The sequence below is a fragment of the Perna viridis genome, chromosome 8 (genome assembly GCF_037379345.1).
Source record: "Perna viridis isolate PV_CMFRI_1.1 ecotype Kerala chromosome 8, ASM3737934v1, whole genome shotgun sequence".
NCBI lineage: Eukaryota > Metazoa > Mollusca > Bivalvia > Mytilida > Mytilidae > Perna > Perna viridis.
The window spans coordinates 20,176,198-20,199,033 of NC_142452.1; the positions used below are offsets into that span (position 1 = coordinate 20,176,198).

Below are 22,836 nucleotides of genomic sequence, written 5' to 3' on the forward strand. Positions count from 1 at the left end.
TAAATGAATATCCAAATGACTGTCCCATTTGTTTGCTTATTTTCCCGGACTGTCCTTGATTTTATATTTTGTTATCCAGCATAGGATTTTGATATACTGTCATTCTAATAATACGATTTTAATTGTACACGGACGAACAAAAAATGATAACAAAAAAAGATTTGATGAGGAAGTACATGTATGCTCATACTTTTCAATCTGATCTATTGATCACAGAGGTGCAGATCCAGAGCATTTGAAAATGTATTTGTGTGTGTGTTGGGCAAAGATATTAATTACTCATTCTTGCACAAAACTAGCACAACCTACCACATAAAAATTGAATGAAGGCAAATGTCGATTCAACATGCACTGCTCGGTAGATCTAGAAAATTAATTTTTGTTGGCTCCATTCTGTATGATGATCTTCTCTATTTCCTGTTTTCACATTTTGAACTTAGTACATATGAAAAAAAAAATAAAACAAAAATAGAAACATACATTGTCATTGGGTTTTAACAAAAACAGATTTCTTGAAAAACATGTTAATAAAAAATCATTCAGTAATCTGTGTACCGTACGTGTATTTCGTTTAAAATTCTTAAATATAGTTTTGAATAATACAATTCATGTGTATTTATAGGCCAAAAGTCGTGTCCATGTTCATGTATATTTCAATACATTTCTTTACAATATGTTTCCGTATAACTGTTGATATTATTATGCAAAAAGATGATGTTTTTTATGTAGCATTTTTTCCCACTGAAGAGAGCTACATGCATGTATAAATGTCTTGATTTCTCCCCAAAGCTTGGATAGAAATGTTCATTAAAGCGATTTTGAATTATACAGTTAATATATTTTCTGAATTCCTTATAGGACTTTGTGTTTGATCGGGAATTTTACTGCTGAAAGCATTCAAAACAAAAGAATCCTTTTAATGCAGTTTTCCCTTTTCGGGTACATCAAAATATAATGCACAGTCATAGAAATCTTCAGTCTTATTTTACCACAAAACTTGTTATAATACAGAATTAGACATTGCAATACATTTTTCTCATCGTCTTTTTGCAAGATAGATTTACGTTGATAACTCTTTAAATATTTACATCACATGCTTTAAATGGGAGCTGGTGACCGATTCTCATGAATTCACAGGATCATTCATGTCACGTGACTTACTAATAGCAAGCCCTTTTCCATTTTTATGCCGTCGTGCAAATAACTCAGTTTATTGTGAACACAAGGTATTTGCGAATAAATCAGTAAAGGACAAGCATTGTAAGGAGATTCCATTGACTCCAAATTTCGATCTTTGCATATATTGCGCTAATGCATAACTAAACAATGCCAAATCATAATTATTAGATTAATGTCGGATAACAAATTTAAAGTAAAACAGATATGTTTTTGCAGAGTTGTGAATACCTAAATTACAAACAAGTGAATTATTTTCAGTCCAATATCTTTAAATATTGCAGTAAATTTCTGTGAAAAACAACTTGCTTGGGTATGTGTGGTAGATAGTGTGTCATGAAAATTAAAGTATCTTCAAATATTGCAATAAATTACTGACAAAACAGCTGAGGCGGGTATTGATAGTAGTGTTTAATGCTATTTTATCTTTATAAACTGCGAATTAAAAGCTGCACACAAATGTTTAGTGCAACCTCGGCTGTTTGGTTTCAACCCTAAATAATCTGAGGCCTGATTATAAAAACAAAACAAAACAAAAACAAAACAAGACAAGACAAAAAAAAACAAAAAAACAAAAAAAAAAACAACAACAACAACAAAACAAAACAACCGGACTTTCTCTGGAAAGAGGTTATGACCATTTTGATGCACTTTGACTGACGATTATGAAAACAAATGCTGCAACTTTACCAACAATACATTCGGCTACAATGCACAAAGTCAATGTCTACATGTTAAACACATTAACTTTATTTCCTCACTTTTTCTTACAGGACAAACGATATACATTGTATCAGGGCCTCAGTCAATCGCAGTGTCATTTGATAGCTTCGTAATGGTGACGTTAAAGAAGTACGCAACACCTCATTGGCGGCAAAATATACAAATTGACACGTCATATAAGAGGTACATGTAACATCTACACTGCCTGTACGACAAGTATTTTCCCCATCACATTTGACCTCGGTCTCGCATTACAACAATGGGAAAGTTAAGCATTCAATTTAAGGGTGCAATAAAAGGCCATAAAATTTGATATACCATATTTTGTTGTAAATTGCCCCGTCATTTTATCACACATCAATGTATATTCAACACCCACTTATAGGTTTCATGCGGGTATTCTTACAAGATATCCGTATTTGATGACAGCATGCTCTTATGCTGTGAGAGCTGAAAGTGCTAACGGATGAAGTAATTAGACTGTGTGTTTTTTCTGAAATAAAAATGTATCAAAGAGGTAATTTTATCAAATCGTTTCGACTTGGTCGCTTTTAGAGTTTAGGTCCCTGCATGACTGCTGTAAGGGTTGTAAGTCTCTTCCTCCATAAGAAGAAGTTGTAAATTCTCGATTTCATATGTTTCCCTTGTCAGAAACACGGAAAGAACCATTTCTCAGTTTGATCTTTGATATACGATAACCAAACACAACCAATTGGCTTTTCGAATTAGTACCTAGTTCCGATTTTGGGAAAAAGGTGAAAATTTTTGCCTGACCAGGATGCTAGCCTGGTTTATTGGTATAAAATGCAAAGCAAAATAGATTACTTCCATTCAAAGGGTAAGCAACAGCAAGAAATGTACAAAGACATCAGTAAGAATAGCTACGATTAGAATCAAAATAGAAAAATGATCAGCAATTTTAGAACAGTAAGTTGAAAATATCAATTTTCTCCATTTTGTATCTAATGTTGATCAAATGCGTGTAAAACATGCATTTTGTCTTAATTCAACTGGAATAACTCGAGTCTGATGGCTGACCTTACGGAATCCATATAATTTAAGTACCATCTGCAAAATTATACATACATGTATATATTATCTAACAAACAAAAATTAAAATCGTCATGATTAGACAACAAAGTTTACTAACATTTAACTATACTAGTATATATACTTCCCTTCAGTATTGAGTAGTTTAAATTATTTCTCCACTGGAGCTTTAGTGAGTTTGTTAGAATCTTTATATTACCATAAGAATAGGCTGAAGGTGAATCAATCTAAAAACAAAAATGGCGGAAAGCTCTTACCTCCGGTGATTTAAAAAGATAAGTGCTTTTCTAATCTCTTAATTTTTACTTAGAATAGAAGAAAGAAGTATTAAGCTGGATGTGTATATTTTGCAGGTTTTAACGCATGCAGCAATTCTCTGCTGTCTCTTTATTTTCACCGAGAGTACCGCCATCAAATGTCAAGAGCCGAAAGATCTGCACAGACGCTGGTTAAGACTAAACAATGGAATATCTATTAAACAACTACTCATACCACATGGCTGGAACAACTTAGACGAAGAGTACAACTTTCTTTTTACGATCACAAACACTCATGCAATTAGAAATAAGTGTCCGGAAACGTTTGTCAAGGGGAATTATCCAGTAATGATTAGAACTTCCTGTCCTTGGTTTCTGGATGTCGATTTCAGCGATCAGAGATACCCCCAAACCATCGAATTTGCAAATTCTAGGTGTAAATACTGCGTCGGTTCCACAGGACACCAAGAATGCGAAAGATTTCATCAACAAATTATAATTTTGAAGAAAAAAAGATGTGTAAACGGCACATATAAGTACGAAGAGGGAAACTTTGCATTGCCTATTGCATATTCATGTGCACAAGCGAAAGAAATTGAGAGCAGCAATCCCGTTAACCCACCTCCCGCGGATTTGCCACCACCAGTGTAACTTTCCGCTGAACTATTTCCACATTTTCAGGGTAGAATGATGTTGTTTTATGTTGCATAATTGCCATTTGCGATATTGATGTATGTTGTTTTTATTGACATTGTTATGTTTACATGCTTCACATTTTAATTTTTTTAGGTATTTATAAATATTAAATATTTTAGATAGAAAAGGCACCATTCTTTATACATTCTTTTTGCCCAGGAAGACATTTTGCAATTGACTACAAGTACGCTTCCACTCACTGCTTGATTTTTAGACATGCTTATACTTCAACGTTCTATCATATAAAGAGGGATAACTCATTTTTAAACTAATTGCTTAAAAATTATATATTAAGACCTACCGGAAATAAATGAAAAATAAATGTAATTCCTATCATGGGTACATTGTAAAAATTACTTCCTTAACTCATTTGGGTTATTTTTAAAACGTATGTCTCGTAAATAAAAAAAATCAAGCAGACACGAGAATGCCAACGCTTATGTTATTGGTAAAACACATTTAACACTCCCCCAAAACACTCAAGTAACAAATACTATATAATGGTTGGAATAATGTGGAGAAAAGTAATGCGAATATGTAATCGTTATATTCGAATACAGAGACGGACTGAATTATTCGTGGAAGCTAGCATTAATTTTCTTGAAAAAAAAAATGCTATTTCTTCAAATTTAGATGAATTGGGATATTTTATGCCGTGATCCAACTAAATACCAACACCAAGAAACATCAAATATTAAAATTTTCATCCAAATCAGGTAATTTGTCACAAATTATTGCTAGCTTACACTGCACTGGATATTTAGATCACAGCATATTTGCATTTCCAAACAAAACCGTTCTGGTAAAAATACATTCATTTTAAAATTTGATGTTTACATTTATGGCTGTAGTAACATGTTTTGTGAAGGAAAGAAACATGTATATATACAGAGTACTGTATAAAGAAGCATTGAGCAAAGTTTTCAGTAACATAATTGCATACTTAATATCTTGACAATTCATGTCCTTGATTTTGACTTCCACATAACCGTAGCTCACTAATTCGTTAAGAACTTCTTTACTTGAGGCAGCTAGATGTGATTGGCTGCCCGAGAATTAAAATGAAAAATAAAATAATCCGCCTCTGGATCACGATGTTTCATGTTGAACTAATAATACTGGATACGTAGGATACATTTTGAATCATTATTCATTCCACTGAAGTGACTTACTGGATACACAATTTTAATATTTTTTATGTACTATATTTTTTTTCAGTCAATGATTAAACCAGGTTATATTCTAAACTGTCTGAGTACAATCTTTTAAAAAAAGTTAATTATAGCTGTCTTTCAGATGGGACGTATTATAGGGGCGATCCAGACACTTAGAGGTGTGCTAGCAGGGGTTCCTCAGAAAAAGGGGTGCTAGGACATTATTTACCATTTTTTGTCCATTTTATACATGAAAATCACAAAACTTCCTATAAAAAGCAGGGTGCCAATCCCCTGTAGCCCATCTAGATCCGCTACTGTATTACAATTAGTTGTTACATCGCCGTCTTTCGTTCACATTTAATACAGTAACTAAAACAAAGAATAAATTCCGGCCGTTTTCATGACTTTTATGATTTGTTTTTCCTTATATCATATATTTAGAATAGAATATACCTTTTCATCTATACATTAGAAGAGATCGTTTAAACCTTGTAACGTTTGCCCTATATATCACAACCCTAGACCTATATCTAATACTCTATATCACATCCCTAGACCTATATATAATACTCTATATCACACCGTAGACCTATATCTAATACTCTATATCACATCCCTAGACCTATATCTAATACTCTATATCACATCCCTAGACCTATATCACACCCCTAGACCTATATCTAATACTCTATATCACATCCCTAGACCTATATCACATCCCTAGACCTATATCTAATACTCTATATCACATCCCTAGACCTATATCTAATACTCTATATCACATCCCTAGACCTATATCACATCCCTAGACCTATATCTAATACTCTATATCACATCCCTAGACCTATATCTAATACTCTATATCACACCCTAAGACCTATATCTAATACTCTATATCACATCCCTAGACCTATATCTAATACACCGTAGACCTATATCTAATACTCTATAACACATCCCTAGACCTATATCTAATACACCGTAGACCTATATCTAATACACCGTAGACCTATATCGAATACTCTATATCACACCCCTAGACCTATATCTTATACTCTATATCACACCGTAGACCTATATCTAATACTCTATATCACACCGTAGACCTATATCTAATACTCTATATCACACCGTAGACCTATATCTAATACTCTATATCACATCCCGAGACCTATATCACACCCCTAGACCTATATCTAATACTCTATATCACACCTCTAGACCTATATCACATCCCTAGACCTATATCTAATACTATATATCACACCCCTAGACCTATATCTAATACTCTATATCACACCTCTAGACCTATATCACATCCCTAGACCTATATCTAATACTATATATCACACCCCTAGACCTATATCTAATACTCTATATCACACCCTTAGACCTATATCACGCCCCTAGACCTATATCTAATACTCTATATCACACCCCTAGACCTATATCTAATACTCTATATCACACCCCTAGACCTATATCTAATACTCTATATCACACCCCTAGACCTATATCTAATACTCTATATCACATCCCTAGACCTATATCACACCCCTAGACCTATATCTAATACTCTATATCACGCCCCTAGACCTATATCTAATACTCTATATCACACCCTAGACCTATATCACGCCCCTAGACCTATATCTAATACTCTATATCACATCCCTAGACCTATATCACACCCTAGACCTATATCACACCTCTAGACCTATATCTAATACTCTATATCACATCCCTAGACCTATATCTAATACTCTATATCACACCCCTAGACCTATATCTAATACTCTATATCACATCCCTAGACCTATATCTAATACTCTATATCACGCCCCTATACCTATATCTAATACTCTATATCACACCCTAGACCTATATCACACCCTAGACCTATATCTAATACTCTATATCACATCCCTAGACCTATATCACACCCTAGACCTATATCACACCCTAGACCCATATCACACCTCTAAACCTATATCTAATACTCTATATCACACCCCTAGACCTATATCTAATACTCTATATCACGCCCCCAGACCTATATCTAATACTCTATATCACATCTCTAGACCTATATCTAATACTCTATATCACACCCCTAGACCTACATCGCACCCCTACACTGAATACATTTTAAGTATGAATAATATATGCCTTGATATAATGAACATTTCCGGTGAAAATCTGTATCACATGCGGTAATAACCCTTGACCTATATAACCCTACGGCCGGTGGCCCTTGGGATGAAATAGGGGTCTCGTGTTAATACGGCATGTAATACATTTTTTTTTACGACCGCAAATATTGCGGTCGTATAATGTTATGGCATAGTCGTCATCGTCGTCGTAGTCTGGGGACACTTCGTTTCCATGTATGCGATTACTTAAGTTGTGAATGACAATTTGTTCTGATATTTTGATGCACCACTAAAGGAAGGTTCCTATTTAATTTGGACTGTGTGGCCCCTAGCTACGGTTGTAGAAAAAGGGGCCAAAAATGTAAAAAATAGGTGTTTTATTAAAACCCACGTAGAATGTTCTTTTTTTTCGATTTTGATTATTCTTTTTATTGTCTTCTTTATTTAATTTTGGTAATTATACACAAACGTATCAGCAGTTTTTTTTTTGTGTTTTGGACCGTTTTAAAGTTAAATGGGTTCAAAGTTGCACAACGTCGAAAAAATCAACCTTTTAATTTAGTCTGATTTCGATTTTTTTTCATTTCCTCATAAAATCCCTGCATGCATTTTTTAATCAGATTTCAGATATCTCTTTCGGTTGTCGAAGGGGTCAAAGGGGCTACACTAAAAAAGATCGACTTTTTATTTTTGGCCTGATTTTGAAAATTTTTAATTTAATTTTGTAAATTTTGTGCAAATAAAGGTAACAAAAAAATACCGAACGCTAATCCGTTTCATAACCAAGTCAAGTCAAACACAAATCTGACAAAATATATATTACACCACCGCTTATAGTATGCATGAAGGTGGACCAAGTTTAAGAAAAGCCCACAGAACAAACGATGCTTTTTTCATCTACATGCACCATATAGTCCTCTGTAGTTCATTTATCTCCCTCTTAAATCAACCAAAACAAGAACAATAACGCTTGCAAAGTACAAATTTCAAACAAAATATGGAGTCAGACTGGTTATGTGGTCTATACATAACTTTCTGAAATAAAAGTGAAGTTAGTGAGTTTTTGACTTAGAATTATAAATAACCTCCAGCAGAAAGACTGATTATTATCAATTAAGTTATGAAATGTTTGTAATTCCATTCATAAAGGCTAAGCATCTACCGTAAAATTAGGAGATCATCGAACAGTTTGCTTCCCGAAAGTTTCACTCAAATTTATGTAAAAATGATATATATCCCGAGTTAAGCACACCCATTTGTGATATACAAATTCATTATATGTGTAGAAAAATTGTAAATACACGGGAGGTATTTCATTTTTTCATAATTACAAATGTTCATTTACATGCGTAGTTTTCTAAGAAACAAAATGTAATTTCCAACTAAAAAGTTACCCAAAAGGATAATAATTTCACTTGGCAACGGGACTCGTTAACTGGCCTCTATTGAGAACTGAATAATCTGGCTAGAACCAACCTATTTAACACGTCGTGCTACAGGAAAGGCAGTACATTAATATACAAATAGGTCTTTTCATATTTTATAAAAAAAGTTTCGGTAAATCGATCTTAATAAAATTTTAGCGCTTGTCTTATCACTGAATTAATGAATTCAGGACAGAGTAAATTTGTTGTGCATGAAAATCATGGGTATAATTGTCTTATTTTATGGATTATTTTAAGCAGCAGATTATCCCATATCAGCTGTACATTGTTGAATCGTCATATTTCTTACAATTATATATAATAGCCACATATTTTCTCCCTCTTATATTTGTTAAATGTTTAACTTGACCTTAACCATCCATTGAATTACAGCGCAGCAGCGTGTCTTACTCTTGGATGTTAACAGAGATAGAAATAATGTTTAAACAATTTTTGTTAGCTGGAGAGTGTGAACTTAACCTACCAGTGAACTGTGAAAATCAGTGAGCGCTGTGTTCAAATATAACTAGCTGATTCGCCAAATAGTGAGACACATTTAATTTACCACATCATTCTTTACCCAAGACAGATGCAATATATTTTGCCAAGTTTAAACCACATAACATAATGAGCGAACCATACCGAAAAACTGTATGAAAAATGTGTGAAAACGGAAAATTGTAAATTGTATAATTCAATACTATACTCGAATTCACCTCAGCCTGTTTGCAGTTTTTTAGATTAATTTTTTTTTTACTCAAAAGTTCCTTTAAAAAACTTGCCATTTTATTTATGTCGTTCTGTACTACTATTCTCATACAATTATTTCTCGTTCTTACCTCCGAGATTGAAAAAATTCAAAATTTATTTTTCCTACGAGAATTTTGCACTGAACGTATTGTTTATCCGCCATCTTGTTCTATGGATATTTTGAAATGTTCCCTATTATCTCACAATTGAAGACCTGAAATACCATGATTTCCCGCCATTTAAAGAGTAACTGGAAAGATAATTTAAAAAACTGCAAACAGACTGAGGTGAATTTGAGTATAGAGAACTTGGACGAAGAAGAGAATTAAAATTATGTATAGAAAACCTATAGGTATGTTTTAATTTATTTGCCTGAGATTAGGTTGTTGTATCATTGAAACTTACTTTATTTCCATATGGGAAATGGGAGAAACGAAGACAAGAAATATGAGTATATCACTGTTACCCTGGTAATCAGTAAACCAAAATGACAACATGGTGTGTAGAACAAACAATGCCACTTGAATGAATGATAAAAAATGTGACAATACTACTTGATTTACTTAGCTGTGTATCAACTATAGCAAACTATATATCTAGTTATATAACATTTTCTTTTGGTTGGTCGGCCTGGGATTTTATGTTAGAATTTTTTATGGGGATATACATCTATTGATTTAATTTTTTTCAGTCTGAGTGTGGCTGAGTAAACAAAATGTTGCTCAAATTTAAAACAATTTTTTTGTCGAAATAATCCCAGCCCCACCCTAGTATAAAAATCGTCGGTGCCTAATCTCTTTTCAATTGCCAATCATTGCTCTTCAAAGACCATTTGAAAAAGAAGTATAGGCTAAATTGGTTACACCATGGCGTATTCAAGGTATATGCAAAAGATATTATCTGGGCTACACCTCGAGGATTCTTTCCATACACTATGATTAACCATAGTTTAATCTATACTTGAATGAGCCAATAAACGAATCTTACAGTAACAAATGTCGTTTTTCAGACTTGCTAAAATGTTTCTAGTGGAAATTTTTTTTAGACTCGCCTGACCAGTGCTAAATTATTTTTCGTAAAGTTTATACAAAACTATAACGATGCTTTTAATTTCACCAATAACATTTGTGAAATTAAAGTAGATTGATTGTTGGTGTTTAACGTCCGAGCAGCAATATTTCAGCTATATTCAGACGATGAGCATGAAATGGATGATAAAATGAACATGAAATGATGATGAAATGAAAAAAGGGATGGGACACAAGGACAGTAGGGTCCACAAATTTTGATTGCCACTAGAAAAAGGGAGGGATGGGTAAGGTCGGGCAATTTAGCCTCCTGTGGCGGAGCGCAGTGGTTCCTACTCCTACCGAATACCACAGGAGGGTTCTTTAACGTGCGAGGAACGTGGCATCTTTCCCAACACGGTGCACCACTATGGTTTGCGGTCCGGTTTTCCGTATTATAGCCTGACAACCCCACCATGTAACATGCCAGGGGTACCCCATTCCACCACCTGGGCACACATCCCAGTTGCTCTGTGGGCAGAGCGACTAGCCCCCGGCTAGGTTTCTGAGCACTATTTAGTCGCTTTTTACGACAAGCTTAGCGCTACTGCAGGCCTATTCTTTTGACACCCGGACCTGCACAGGGCGAAGTTAAAGTAGACAATAGTTTCATAAAGGTATTGTGTCATCAGCGGGCGAACCTGTTTACAACTGTTAAATATTGTAAAATAGACACGTCACTTTTAAAACCAGTGCTCGGTGACAAAAATAAACCGCGAAGACGGTAACTTGAGAAAACTTTACATAGGTTGCCATTTACAATGTTCTAGTGTTTCTAGAAAAGCAGAGGACGCTTACCTACCGGTGCATCTGGTCCATGCTCCCAGTTTTTAGTGGAGTCCGAGTCGCTCATTTGCTTTTGTTACTTGGTATGTATGATTTTACTTTATGTTCTTCGTTGTGTTTGTCTGTTTTCCATGTCTTGTCTTTGTCCCTTGATTACTTTTTTTTTGATTACCGCTAAAATCTTGGTTCCCTTGAATATTCTTTCAATTTGCTGATAATTATTCAATGTATTAAAATATGGATTATTAACGTTACAAATAATTTTAATTTTCGGACAAACGAACAAAGCTGTTTCTTGTTAACCCAGGAATGGCGTCTACGAAAATCATGGAACGGGAAAGTAATGAAAAATATTAATATACTTATCGAAATTATCGTCTGTCACAGAGCTACACTGCTTGCACTGAATCATTTCTCTTATTGAAATTTTAAAATGGGACAAGACGAAAAAGAAACCTTACATAACTAGAAAAATACGATTTTATTTAAGTACAAAACAAAAACGTTGTTATTATCGAGCAATGGTCAGGGAAGCCTAATTTATTTACACTTCACCTGCTGGAGTCTTTTGCCAGCAAGGGAAATACCACCCAAAACTGATGATATTAAGAATGACTCCTCTATCTATGGTAAAAGCGGCTTATTATTTTTTCAATGAAAAAAAAAAGAAATATAACTTGCTTAGTGTCAATTGCCTGCTCTATAAAAGTAGGTTTCTAAGTATGAACAATTTGCATCGCTATACTGAAATCTCTAAGTTAGATCTTATATATTGAATTTTTACAGACAAATGCAATAATAATATATTTATTCTTACCTTGTCAGTAGATAGTTTTTTCACCAAATCTTTGCTTTGCCAATTTCGTCGTTTCTAATTTTGATAACACGTGGTCGAGAATGGCCAGATATGTTGTTCAATTTCAAAGTTGTTGTTTTAATAGTTAAAAGTAAAAAATAAATATTGTATAAAACACCTTATTGAAGTGTGAACATTAATATGTACATTGTAAGTATGTATATATAAGGCAATATATGCTGTGAAAGTTTTCGATATTTTAGTATACCTCAATATATTATATAATTTCATAGGCAATGCTTTGTTTCATGAAAGCCAAAATATTTTTTAACAAGTTATATATGTTAATTTAAATGGCCATCTAGATCTTTAAAAAAGCTACAATTTTGAAATGTCTGCTGTCATTCTCGCAGATAGCTTAAAACTTTACTTTACTTTACCTGTTGGTGTAGGTCTGTAGCATTTGTCAAATGCATTTAGCATTTTGTTCAAAGTCAGTACAGCATTTTTTTTTTAGAAATATGAATTGAAAAGATTTAACAGTCACATAACGGCATTTGTGATTAGAGTTAGTAATGATCTGTATTCCTGAAGAATATTCAAATAGCATTGAAAATAAAATACACCTGTAAGACTGATGAATATATCTTAGGTTTTTTTACATGTATAACTATAAAGATATTTTAAAATACTTATTTGCCATTGAAATTTCTTCCCTGCAAAAAAAGGAAGGAAAATTACTATGTCTAAACCTAGACGAGCAGTCTACTGTAATACCTTGAAAACACGGGGTCGACATCCTCATGAGTATGACCCGCTACCACGAATGACAACTTTATTTTTTCAAACTCACCTAGTTCCAACAACATGCAAAGGAATCAAAATAGATATCTGAAAAACAAAATGTACCAATTATGGATACAGATACCCCAATAATTTGGATGTATATTGAAGGTCCTTATGGATTGAGTTTCAAAAACACAAAATTATGTTGGTCACATCTGATGACTTTAAAGAATAATCAAGGGAACCAAGATTCTAGCGGAAATCAACAGAATGTAATTCAGGGACAAAGAACAGACATGAAATACAGACAAACACAACAAAGAACATAAAATAACCAAAATAATACATACAAAATAACAAATGTAAATGAGCAACTCGGACTTCACTAAAAATTGGGAGCATGGAACAGATGCACCGGTAGGGTAACCGTCCTCTGTTTTTCTAGAAACATCCGTGGAATTGCACATAAAAAGTCAAGCCCAGGGTACACGAAAGAGGAACGGAAAACTAAGACACGTTGAACAATTTAGTTTTAATGGTGCAGATGGATACACTGTAACAATCCACGAGTTCATGATGACGACCTTAAAACTTCTGTAGTAATGACTTCAATCTTGAAGCCACATAACCCTAAGTTAAAGAAGCCTAATTGTAAGGAATCTAGCGCGATACGAAAATACTTAGTAAAATACGACAAGCTCAGGGGTAACATGAGTTGTGATATATAATCTCCATACACAGGCGCTGAAGGGATGCTGCCACAGATGAAACGAAAGTTGCACAAAGGAATGAAAAGTCATCGCGTTTGTCATATAGTTTTACCATCGAAATCAAAGTGCAGGTCAAGATATGAGGCTGACGCGACTGTGCTTGTAGTATCCTTCATCTCAAGTTCTTTGGGGTTGATACGATATATTAAATCCCCAAAACACGTAGAGGATCTGCTGTTCTAAAAGCAAATGAAAAAATCAGCAAAACAATAATACAAAAGCAGCGTTTGACATTACATTGTTACAAAATGTTTAAGATAACAAAAGAACTAATATGTTGAAACTCAACACATGTATCAGTATGTCACCTTAATTGATAGACAAATACTCCAGAACAGTACGTGCACAATTTTTTAACAACTTTAAAAATGGTTAAATGCATATATACCGTGGGCAGTTCCAGACCCCCCCCCCCAATGTAATTATTGTTGATTTCATTATGTCCTGAAATTAAATACATGGGTTTTTATTAACAATCGTACCACTTAAATCCCTATATTTGCATAATTATTCCTTAAGCTTTGGATTAAAACGATAAAAAAATATTATATTTATTTTTCACTTAATGTACTACAGTGGTCCAAAGTGGCTTTTTAAATCTATCACATATTATTCATCGAAAATGAACTAGAATTCAGCAAATTTAAGGAGCTTTTTTGTTAAGTGATTATAGAGTCAACTTTCGTCGGAAAAAAAGTTCTATTCTATATATTTGAATTTCTATGCACATGATCTTTACATGTTCCACGATTCCCGATCAATACAAAGTATGATTTCATTTATATCACTTATTAAAGTATATTTGGGTCGATTAATCTTTGAACCCTCCTCTAGTTTATGCAAAATAGCAACAAACTGTATCGTCTTATTGTTTTTCACAAGTATGATATTCAAAAACTACGATGATTTATCTTTTCATTGACATATGTTTTAGCTATATTATTTCTAGACCCATTAACGTTCTAACAAATGCTCAGCCGTCCTCTGCACCATGGTATCATAAAGACAAAATAAAATGTCCAATTATTGAACGGTCGTATTTACAGAAAGATAGCTACATGTAAGAACATATTAAAGAAATTCAATTCCATTAAAACTACCAGCATTAGAAACAATCGGTCACTACGATTCAAGTGGACTGGATTTGGATTAGTAACGTTAAGTATTTAATGGACATGATTTGAAGCAGTGCAATACTTAACAATGACTCAGTATTTACGTGGGGATTCAGTGAGGGATCAACTGTCTTTATTTGTAAACAGAAGGTCAAATAAAAGACAATGATTTAAAAAAGTCATTTGTTCAAGCAACTTGATAGCCTGCCCTGCATGATTTACCCAAGGACAAGAACATGTTAATATCCGACTTTTGACTTTTTGATTCATTTAAAAATATTGTTAACACGTTTGTTGTTTGTAACATCGATGGAAGTGATACGTGTACAGATATGTTCCCATTACTTGACATGTGCTTTTATTAAGATAATTCTAGCAAAAACAGTGGTGCTATATTCAATACGAGATATGTCAAAGAGACTACAACCTAATTGGGATGCAAAATGTCAGCTCAAAGCTAACCATTAGTCTTCTATGAACAACGAGGAAACAATCGCTGCACAGGTCCTCATCGTATGTGAAATTCTTCCCATTTGGGGTTGAGAAGTAGGGTACAACATAAGTCATACGATTAAATGTTAATACAAAAATAAATGCTACCTTTAACGATTTGACAACAATATCATAACTATGTCCCTTACGAATTAGCCTATCCAACGGTTCAGTCAAATTATTGGGCGAATATTGAGAATCCATGCTTTGTGAAGAATATTAACATATATTAATCGTTTACTAGTAAATCTGTATTTGAGAATTAGTTCTTTATATCGATTAAAACATTTTGTAAATGTTTTAACGAGCCTGTGATATCGAAAACCTTGTTGTAGTAATTTCCCGATTATATAAAGATTTCTTTCGTTACAATCCGAAACATTGTTACAAATACGAGTGAATCGAACTAATTGTGATATGTAAACGCCATTGGTGGCGACAAGGGACATCATCATCTAAAAATGGCTAGTTAACAATGCATGGGTAAAATTATGAAAGAAAACATCTCGACAAAAAATTTCTAGATTTTCACTTTAGTAGAACCTTCAAGTAAAACATTCAGCAAGAAAAGTTCAAGTGTATCTTGAAGTAAAGTAATTCTCAAGCGAATTGAAGTAATAGAATAGAACTGACATCACGCGCTGGCAAAATATTTTAACAATATATAAGCAAGCTATATACATTTAGGTTTTCACATCAAGTTATTCTCATCTTGTCCTCTCTCGAACTAATAAGAAATAATTGGGAGTAAATTGGTAATATCATGTTTTCAGTGACCTTCGATCGCATTCTAATCATTGAGTCACTAAGCTAGATAAGTGTTTCTTTGACAGTGATTAAATTCCGGCTTGTTTTTATTTGGAGTGTACGTAAAATCCTATTATAGAGTAATCATGATATATGCAAATTAATTCAGCGATTTTGACAGTTTAAGGGGAGGAGAACGATAAACTTGGATTTCCATCTAAGGCATTTGAATTTATCTTAAGCATTTCGGTCCATAAAGTTATAAATTGAGAGGTTCGTATATAACAAAATTTGTGTATGTTTACGTATTTTTAGGGATCTTACTCATACGGATTTGATGATGACCTCTGGTGTATTTTCCGCAATTTGTGTTGTTATATTTGCAACACATTGCCCTGTAACAGTTGTAACAAAAACTATTGATGTTCCTCTACTGGACAACATGGAAGCTCAATTAATGGCAAAACTAGACGTGTCGAGATTGACCAACCAAATTAGGGCTTTAATACAAGAAGAAGTGAAACTTGCTGTTGAAAATTCTTTTGGGATTGCTGTAAAGAATGTGACAGATGAATTGAAAGGAGGTAAAGATTAGTTATAATTCGTTTCTTTTTCTTAATTACTATTACGAATTGGTTTGCAAAGGAATTGAACGTGCGTAGCAAATATTTAATGAAGCGCACCCGTGTCCAACTGTGCGACCTATCAACGCTTCGCACGCTTTCACATGAAACATCCGATCTTCTTTATGATAATATTTGATGTATTTCATCTGTATCAAATCGTTTGTGATGGCGGACACCGTATCAGTAAATTAAAAGAAATCCGATATTTTTGGGCATGGCTTACATCTTAATATGGGCTTCATAATCGACTGTCAATATTGAGACATCATTTACAAAGTCGATTTTTAAATGCGAATACCGTTTTTAAGATGTACATAGTAACTAAAATTATATTTAATGATTGCATAAGCATTTCTCCTTTCTAAGGTTAATTTTATGCAATATCATTTATGTGACAGGAGTGTTAGTTTTCACGCCCTAAGTCACGACTTAAAACGACAGCTTTCTCATACACAATAACGGAATTATTGAATCCGTACATGTCAAACGAATTATAAAATCAAACTGTGCCACAAACTTGAAAAAATACTTAAATTTGATAATTTTGTTTGTGATGAAATCAAATCTCAAAGCTATGATTGGATTAACTATCGAGATATTACGAACTTAAAACTTTATTATTTTCAAGTTAAGTGGCGCTAGGACAGGAGCGTATACACCATTCAATTACTGTCCATCTGTATACTATTATCTTTACCAGTTCAGTGCTTTGTTTAGAAAAAAAGCTTTATTCCCACCTCTCTCTATAGCTCTATGGATTACTTCATCTTACAATTTTACGATGCCAGCTAAATATAGAAGTAATTTACAAATAACTTATTAAATGCTTTTTCATAAATACTTTTATTGACTAGGTTAGCAAATAGAAATACACATACTAAACGAATAAAAACAATTCAGATCTCACTGGTTTAAAACCTTCAAATGGAAAATAATTTGCAACATCTGCATGTATCCATGATTACCTTCAATTTTCCCTTCTTGCAGTGTCTTAAAAATATTCTTTACGTTTTAGAATACAGAGAAGAATGTAAATTGTCGATACCAAACGTTTCCTTTCATGCCCGGGTACAATCATCCATCCCTGATATAGACCCATGGGCTACAGTCATGTTTAAGCTTGTCCTCACTAACAACGGGAAAGGATACGATCGAAATTCCGGAATTTTTACCGCGCCAGTCAACGGAACTTACTTCTTCACCTCGACAATTCTAACAAAAACGCCATCTGTCGTAGAAATGGCTTTAATAGTAAATAAGGACGTAAAGATGCTTATGTACGCCTCTGCCAGGAATGAGACATACAACAATGCGGCCAATAGTGTGTTGTTAAACCTTAACCAACACGACAAAGTGAAGATTGTAAAACATGGAATCTATGGAGCACGTCCGTTTTACATTCATTCAACATGGTCAACGTTTACAGGAATTCTAATAAGTACCAACTGATGCTACTTTGTGTTTTGAAAACACTGTTAGTTGTTAATCAATCCACAAATGTTGAAGTGAGGGATTGGCAAAATCAGATGTATGCTTTAAGCAAGCCCACCATTTTTGCATACTAATTATATCACTGAAAAAATAAACAACAAAAAACAAAAACAAGAAAAAAAACATATGTTTTTAATCTTAATGTGAACATTTTTAGTTAATTAAAATTGTATATATTAGAAATGACATTTTCTTCTCTTAACTATAATAAAAAAAACAATAAACTTTATAAAGCTTGTTCACCGTTATCATTTAGGTAACTTAACTGGAAGTTGGTGTTGTAGGTCGTTTGAGCGTTTAGTCATTTGATTTACAAAATCATATATTTAATTATTGAAGGATTTGAGTATATTCACAACTTATAATATGATAGTCCATAAAACAATGTTTTGGGCGATAGATTTGGTTTTTACAGTTTGATTAGTATCTTACTACTAGTCTCCTATTGACAAGGAAGTTGTATATGCATACTTTGTAATTGGTTGAGAAGTGTTAGGCCAATCCTAGCTGTTGGATATTATACTTCATAGTTGCGGTAATGAACTTATAAACGAATGCACTGCTGTTGCACATCTTTTTTTTTTTATAGTTATCGTCTCTAATTTTATTTTTTCCATTTGAATGACTCAAGTATTTCTTACTGCAGAACAGTGAGGAGTGAGGACATCCTGTATTCCACTACTGCTATATAACCGCTAAATAGAATGTAATGAAACCTTTAATTTTTTTATCAAATAATACCGTTGTTCACTTTTTAAACTATCAAAATAACGTCTGTGCAAAACATGGAATTGGTCATTTGTTAAGGGGACAAACTTTAAAAACTCCTTTAAAAATACTGAATGGAATTTGATGAAGCTTTCATAAACTGTTCATCAAATGATGCCACTGTGACTACCTATCTTGCTATCATTTGATTCTTGACTCGTCGGGTTTTCTGGTACAAGACAGATTTTGTCGTTAGCCAACCGAGGACGCATCTTGTAATCCGCACTCCTCTAAAACCGCTGAATTGATAACAAATTCACAAATTCTTGATCACATAATGCCATTGGGCATCTCTTTATTTTATATTAAGGGTTATCAAAATGCCACTGAGTGAATTAAATAAACAAGTATCAACCATTTTTCTGAAAATTATTATACAATGTATGTAAACTAGCAATCCTTCCATCACTTCAATTGATTAATAAGAATATTAATAAGAACGGACGGGGAGCGTGATCACTATGAACCCCCGTATAAACCTTCTAGATTCACTATTTCATTAAATGTAGGCTACCACAAATATTACAAAAAAATTTTTGAAAGTGCATACACGTTTTTACATTTGATTCACACTGAAGTTCAACTCAAATTTCTAACAAATATTTTATTGGATGAAGCACAATCAATCAGTGTCATTAAAACAAATAAATATAATCTTAAAAGAAAATTATAAATTTATAAAAAGTGCCGATTTGACCAGATCCCGATTAACGTAGTCTTAATGCCGAAATAACTGTGAGTACAGGTGACTATTTTACAAAGTTACATTTTGGCTTGTTACAAAGGTGTCGATATAACCTGGTCCAATTTGAACTTAGTCTTCGTGTCGAAGTCTGTCTTAAGATCACTGGCTCGACGGTAACGAATCAGCTTTGAAATGTGTACTCCATAGGTTGGAGTGGGTTGGTATATTGCATTGACACCTAGAAAGGGAGAGCCAAAATCATCACAATTGTCATAAAGACTTGATCTCAAACGTCCTGTTTTATCTGTGTACAAGTTAATATTTAGGTATGAAACAAAAGAAAGTAAATTATTTGTGTTTTAAATTAAAGTTCATTTCGGTAGGTCAGATGTAAGTAATCAATCGAATAAAAATATTCAACCTTCTATAAATTGCTAAACAAACTTTGAAACGATTAAGGCAATTTCCAATAAAAATGTGTTTAATGAATTCATGTTATGTTAGATATAATTATCAAATAACCTTGATCAGTCGTTAATAGTCTTGAACACACAAATCGTATTCGAGACAATCGATGAAATTGTGCTCGTAAAGTAAACCTTTTCATCGGTTTTATAACCTGTCAAAGAATTCTTTCCGATATCAACATCGGCACGGAAATAAAATTTCAATAAAAATCAAATCTGTATACATATTTCATGGTATTCAGTAAAATGTGTACTTATTTTGCCAGCAAAACTTTTTTGCAGTTCATCTACAAAAATAATATTGCAAGATGTGTACACTCTGCCCAATTGGGGAAAACACTTGACATATTGACATTGTTTTCAAGATTTCGTCAACATACTTCGACAACTTAAATATTCCAATCACAAAAGTTTATTTCATCAAGACAACTATTGACAACATACTTAATTGATTAAAGCATGTGGCTCATATGCCCGTTTCGAAAGAATACCTACATAGTAATTTCTTAGGAAATTATGACACGATAATGTAGTAACAGCTCGTGCATCTGGGTAAAAGTGTAAGTTTGGGATTTTTTACATGTGGGATTCACCTCAATTATACACCATTAGTAATCGTGCAAATTTATTTTACTATACAACGAACAATAGGAGATAAATTGACATTTTTCATTTTCAAGTTTCCTGTCAATTTTTGGCTTGTAATATCACGTTTTAAACGAGTATGATATTATTACTCAACTTATTTGGTCAGAGCACCATTTCATATTGAAAAGACCATAGACCTATAACTGCAGGTCTGTGAAACCTTTTTTGACAATAAAATTTGTCACGGTCACAAAAAAAATCTGCAATAGTAATACTTGCGAACGGACATTTCTTAGTATGACCACGAGACAGAGTCATTTTGAAAATAATTTATCTGGTGGCACCTGCACCGTGACACAGTTAATTATACTGTATATTGGAGCTTCTCAGCCCAATCCAGTGTACCGTTAGTAAATTGAAGTCACGGACCGAGGCGTATGCCTTAAATTTAAATCAAACAATTAACAACAGATAAGTCAAAAAATGAGTGGTCACCCATTTTAGTTATGTTTTAATTTAGTTCTTTTTTTAGTAACTTGTCGATACACTATATGTTATCTTGTATTCTACTTGTGAGTTAACGACATAGCATAGGATATTGGAGTTTGCTCGACATGTTTAAAATAACTTATTGTGAAAGTTAAATAAAAAGACTATCGTGCATGTTTTACTTCAAACACTTTTTACGCGGTTGTAATAATGAATACAAAATCCTAAATGTTGCATGGGAAATCAATCTTATAACATTATGACTTTTTCATGACGATAGAAATTTAAAAAATCAAGTTCGTCCTTGATTAAACCTATATAATTTGTACAAGCTTATTTGTGTATTAGCTTGGTTATCAATTTAATTATTAAATTATCTAATTTAGTCATGTCCATCTATTGGGTAGTAAATCGAAATATACAGGATGTTATTGCGTAATAGCACGGTGACAATACACAGAAGAAAGCTGACACATCTGTGTATTGTAAATCATATACCTGAATACAAGGGTTTAGTGTAATACAATGAGGTATTTAAACTCGTCATTACATACATAATCAGAAAGCCTCCTATGACCAGTTTTAGACCAACAACAACAAAATAAAAAAAAACATGAAAATATCAGAATTAAGACTTACGTACCAAGATATACCAAAACAATGTGTTACAAATAAAAGTATGCAAAACATGCTTAAAACACAATTGTTGGATATAGAAATTCAAGGATTTATATGAAAAAGATATATAATAAAATTCATTTTTTGTAAAATATTATTTAAATCACTCATTTTAAATCATATAAAATTAAGTATTCACATATAATTTATTAATTCGTTTTTCGTTTTCATCATCATATCGTCACCCTAAGAAACTTAAATATTATCATAAATCGTTCCCGTTTGTCGGCGCAAAAAATATAAGACGAAGGTCGCAATTATAGGTCTTGGTAACTTACTGCGATATTTGTAGTGTGGTATTCAAACATATCGCATTTACGTGAAAATCATATGAGTTCTCAAGATCGAAGAAATGCTTTACAATCTTTGAAATTAATCTTATCTGTTTTGACTACTGATTTTACCAACTTTTTTCGGTTACAATGTTATGGTGCATGTTAAATGATTTGTTCAACGTGTCATAGTTTTCTTTCCGCTTTCGACTACCCCGGACTTGACTTTTTATGAGAAACTCGGCGGGGGTTTCTAGAAAAGCTGAGGAGGACGCTTACCTAACCGGTGGACTTGGTCTATGCCCCCAGTTTTGTATGTAGTCCGAGTTGCTCATTTTCTTTTGATACTTAATATACGTATTATTCTGGATATTTTATGTTCTTTGTTGTATTTGTCTGTTTTTATGTCTGATCTTTGTCCCTGGATTACATTTTTGTGATTCTGCTAGATTCTTGGTTTCCTTGATTACTCTTGGAACAATTCTATACGCGTCAATAAGGCTTTTTGTTTCGGCTAGCTATTGAAAATGTTCAACTTCAAAGAGAATTTTGAAAAGAAAACTTAGATAAGAAGATATGTGTCATATATTATTACATTGTTATATTAAATTTTATGCCTTAATTAAACATCAATCTTGATATGTGATGTACATTCATTTCAATAATACAGGACATATGTTGACATAATAGCAGAATGGGCTTGCTATATTTGTTCAACAGAAAGGTTCAAAGCTTGATAGACCTACAGATAAATTTACCCAAGTTACTCTGTTGTTTTACATTGTTTTTACATTGTTTTTACTTACAAGCTTAATACATTCATACAT

At 33.1% G+C, this 22,836-nt stretch overlaps 2 protein-coding genes across 2 annotated transcripts; both read left to right on the plus strand.

The window, feature by feature from the left end:
• The first annotated feature begins 2,805 nt into the window (after nt 1-2,805).
• Nucleotides 2,806-3,964, plus strand: LOC148609696 (interleukin 17-like protein). The gene is made up of 2 exons (XM_088543145.1): nt 2,806-2,826; nt 3,303-3,964. The coding sequence occupies exons 1-2, from the start codon at nt 2,806-2,808 to the stop codon at nt 3,855-3,857; spliced, it is 576 nt and encodes a 191-aa protein (XP_088399271.1). The 3' UTR covers nt 3,858-3,964.
• A 12,080-nt stretch (nt 3,965-16,044) lies between these two features.
• LOC148609697 (heavy metal-binding protein HIP-like) lies at nt 16,045-18,295 on the plus strand. The gene is made up of 2 exons (XM_088540628.1): nt 16,045-16,529; nt 17,587-18,295. The coding sequence occupies exons 1-2, from the start codon at nt 16,283-16,285 to the stop codon at nt 18,018-18,020; spliced, it is 681 nt and encodes a 226-aa protein (XP_088396754.1). The 5' UTR covers nt 16,045-16,282; the 3' UTR covers nt 18,021-18,295.
• The last annotated feature ends 4,541 nt before the right edge of the window (nt 18,296-22,836 follow it).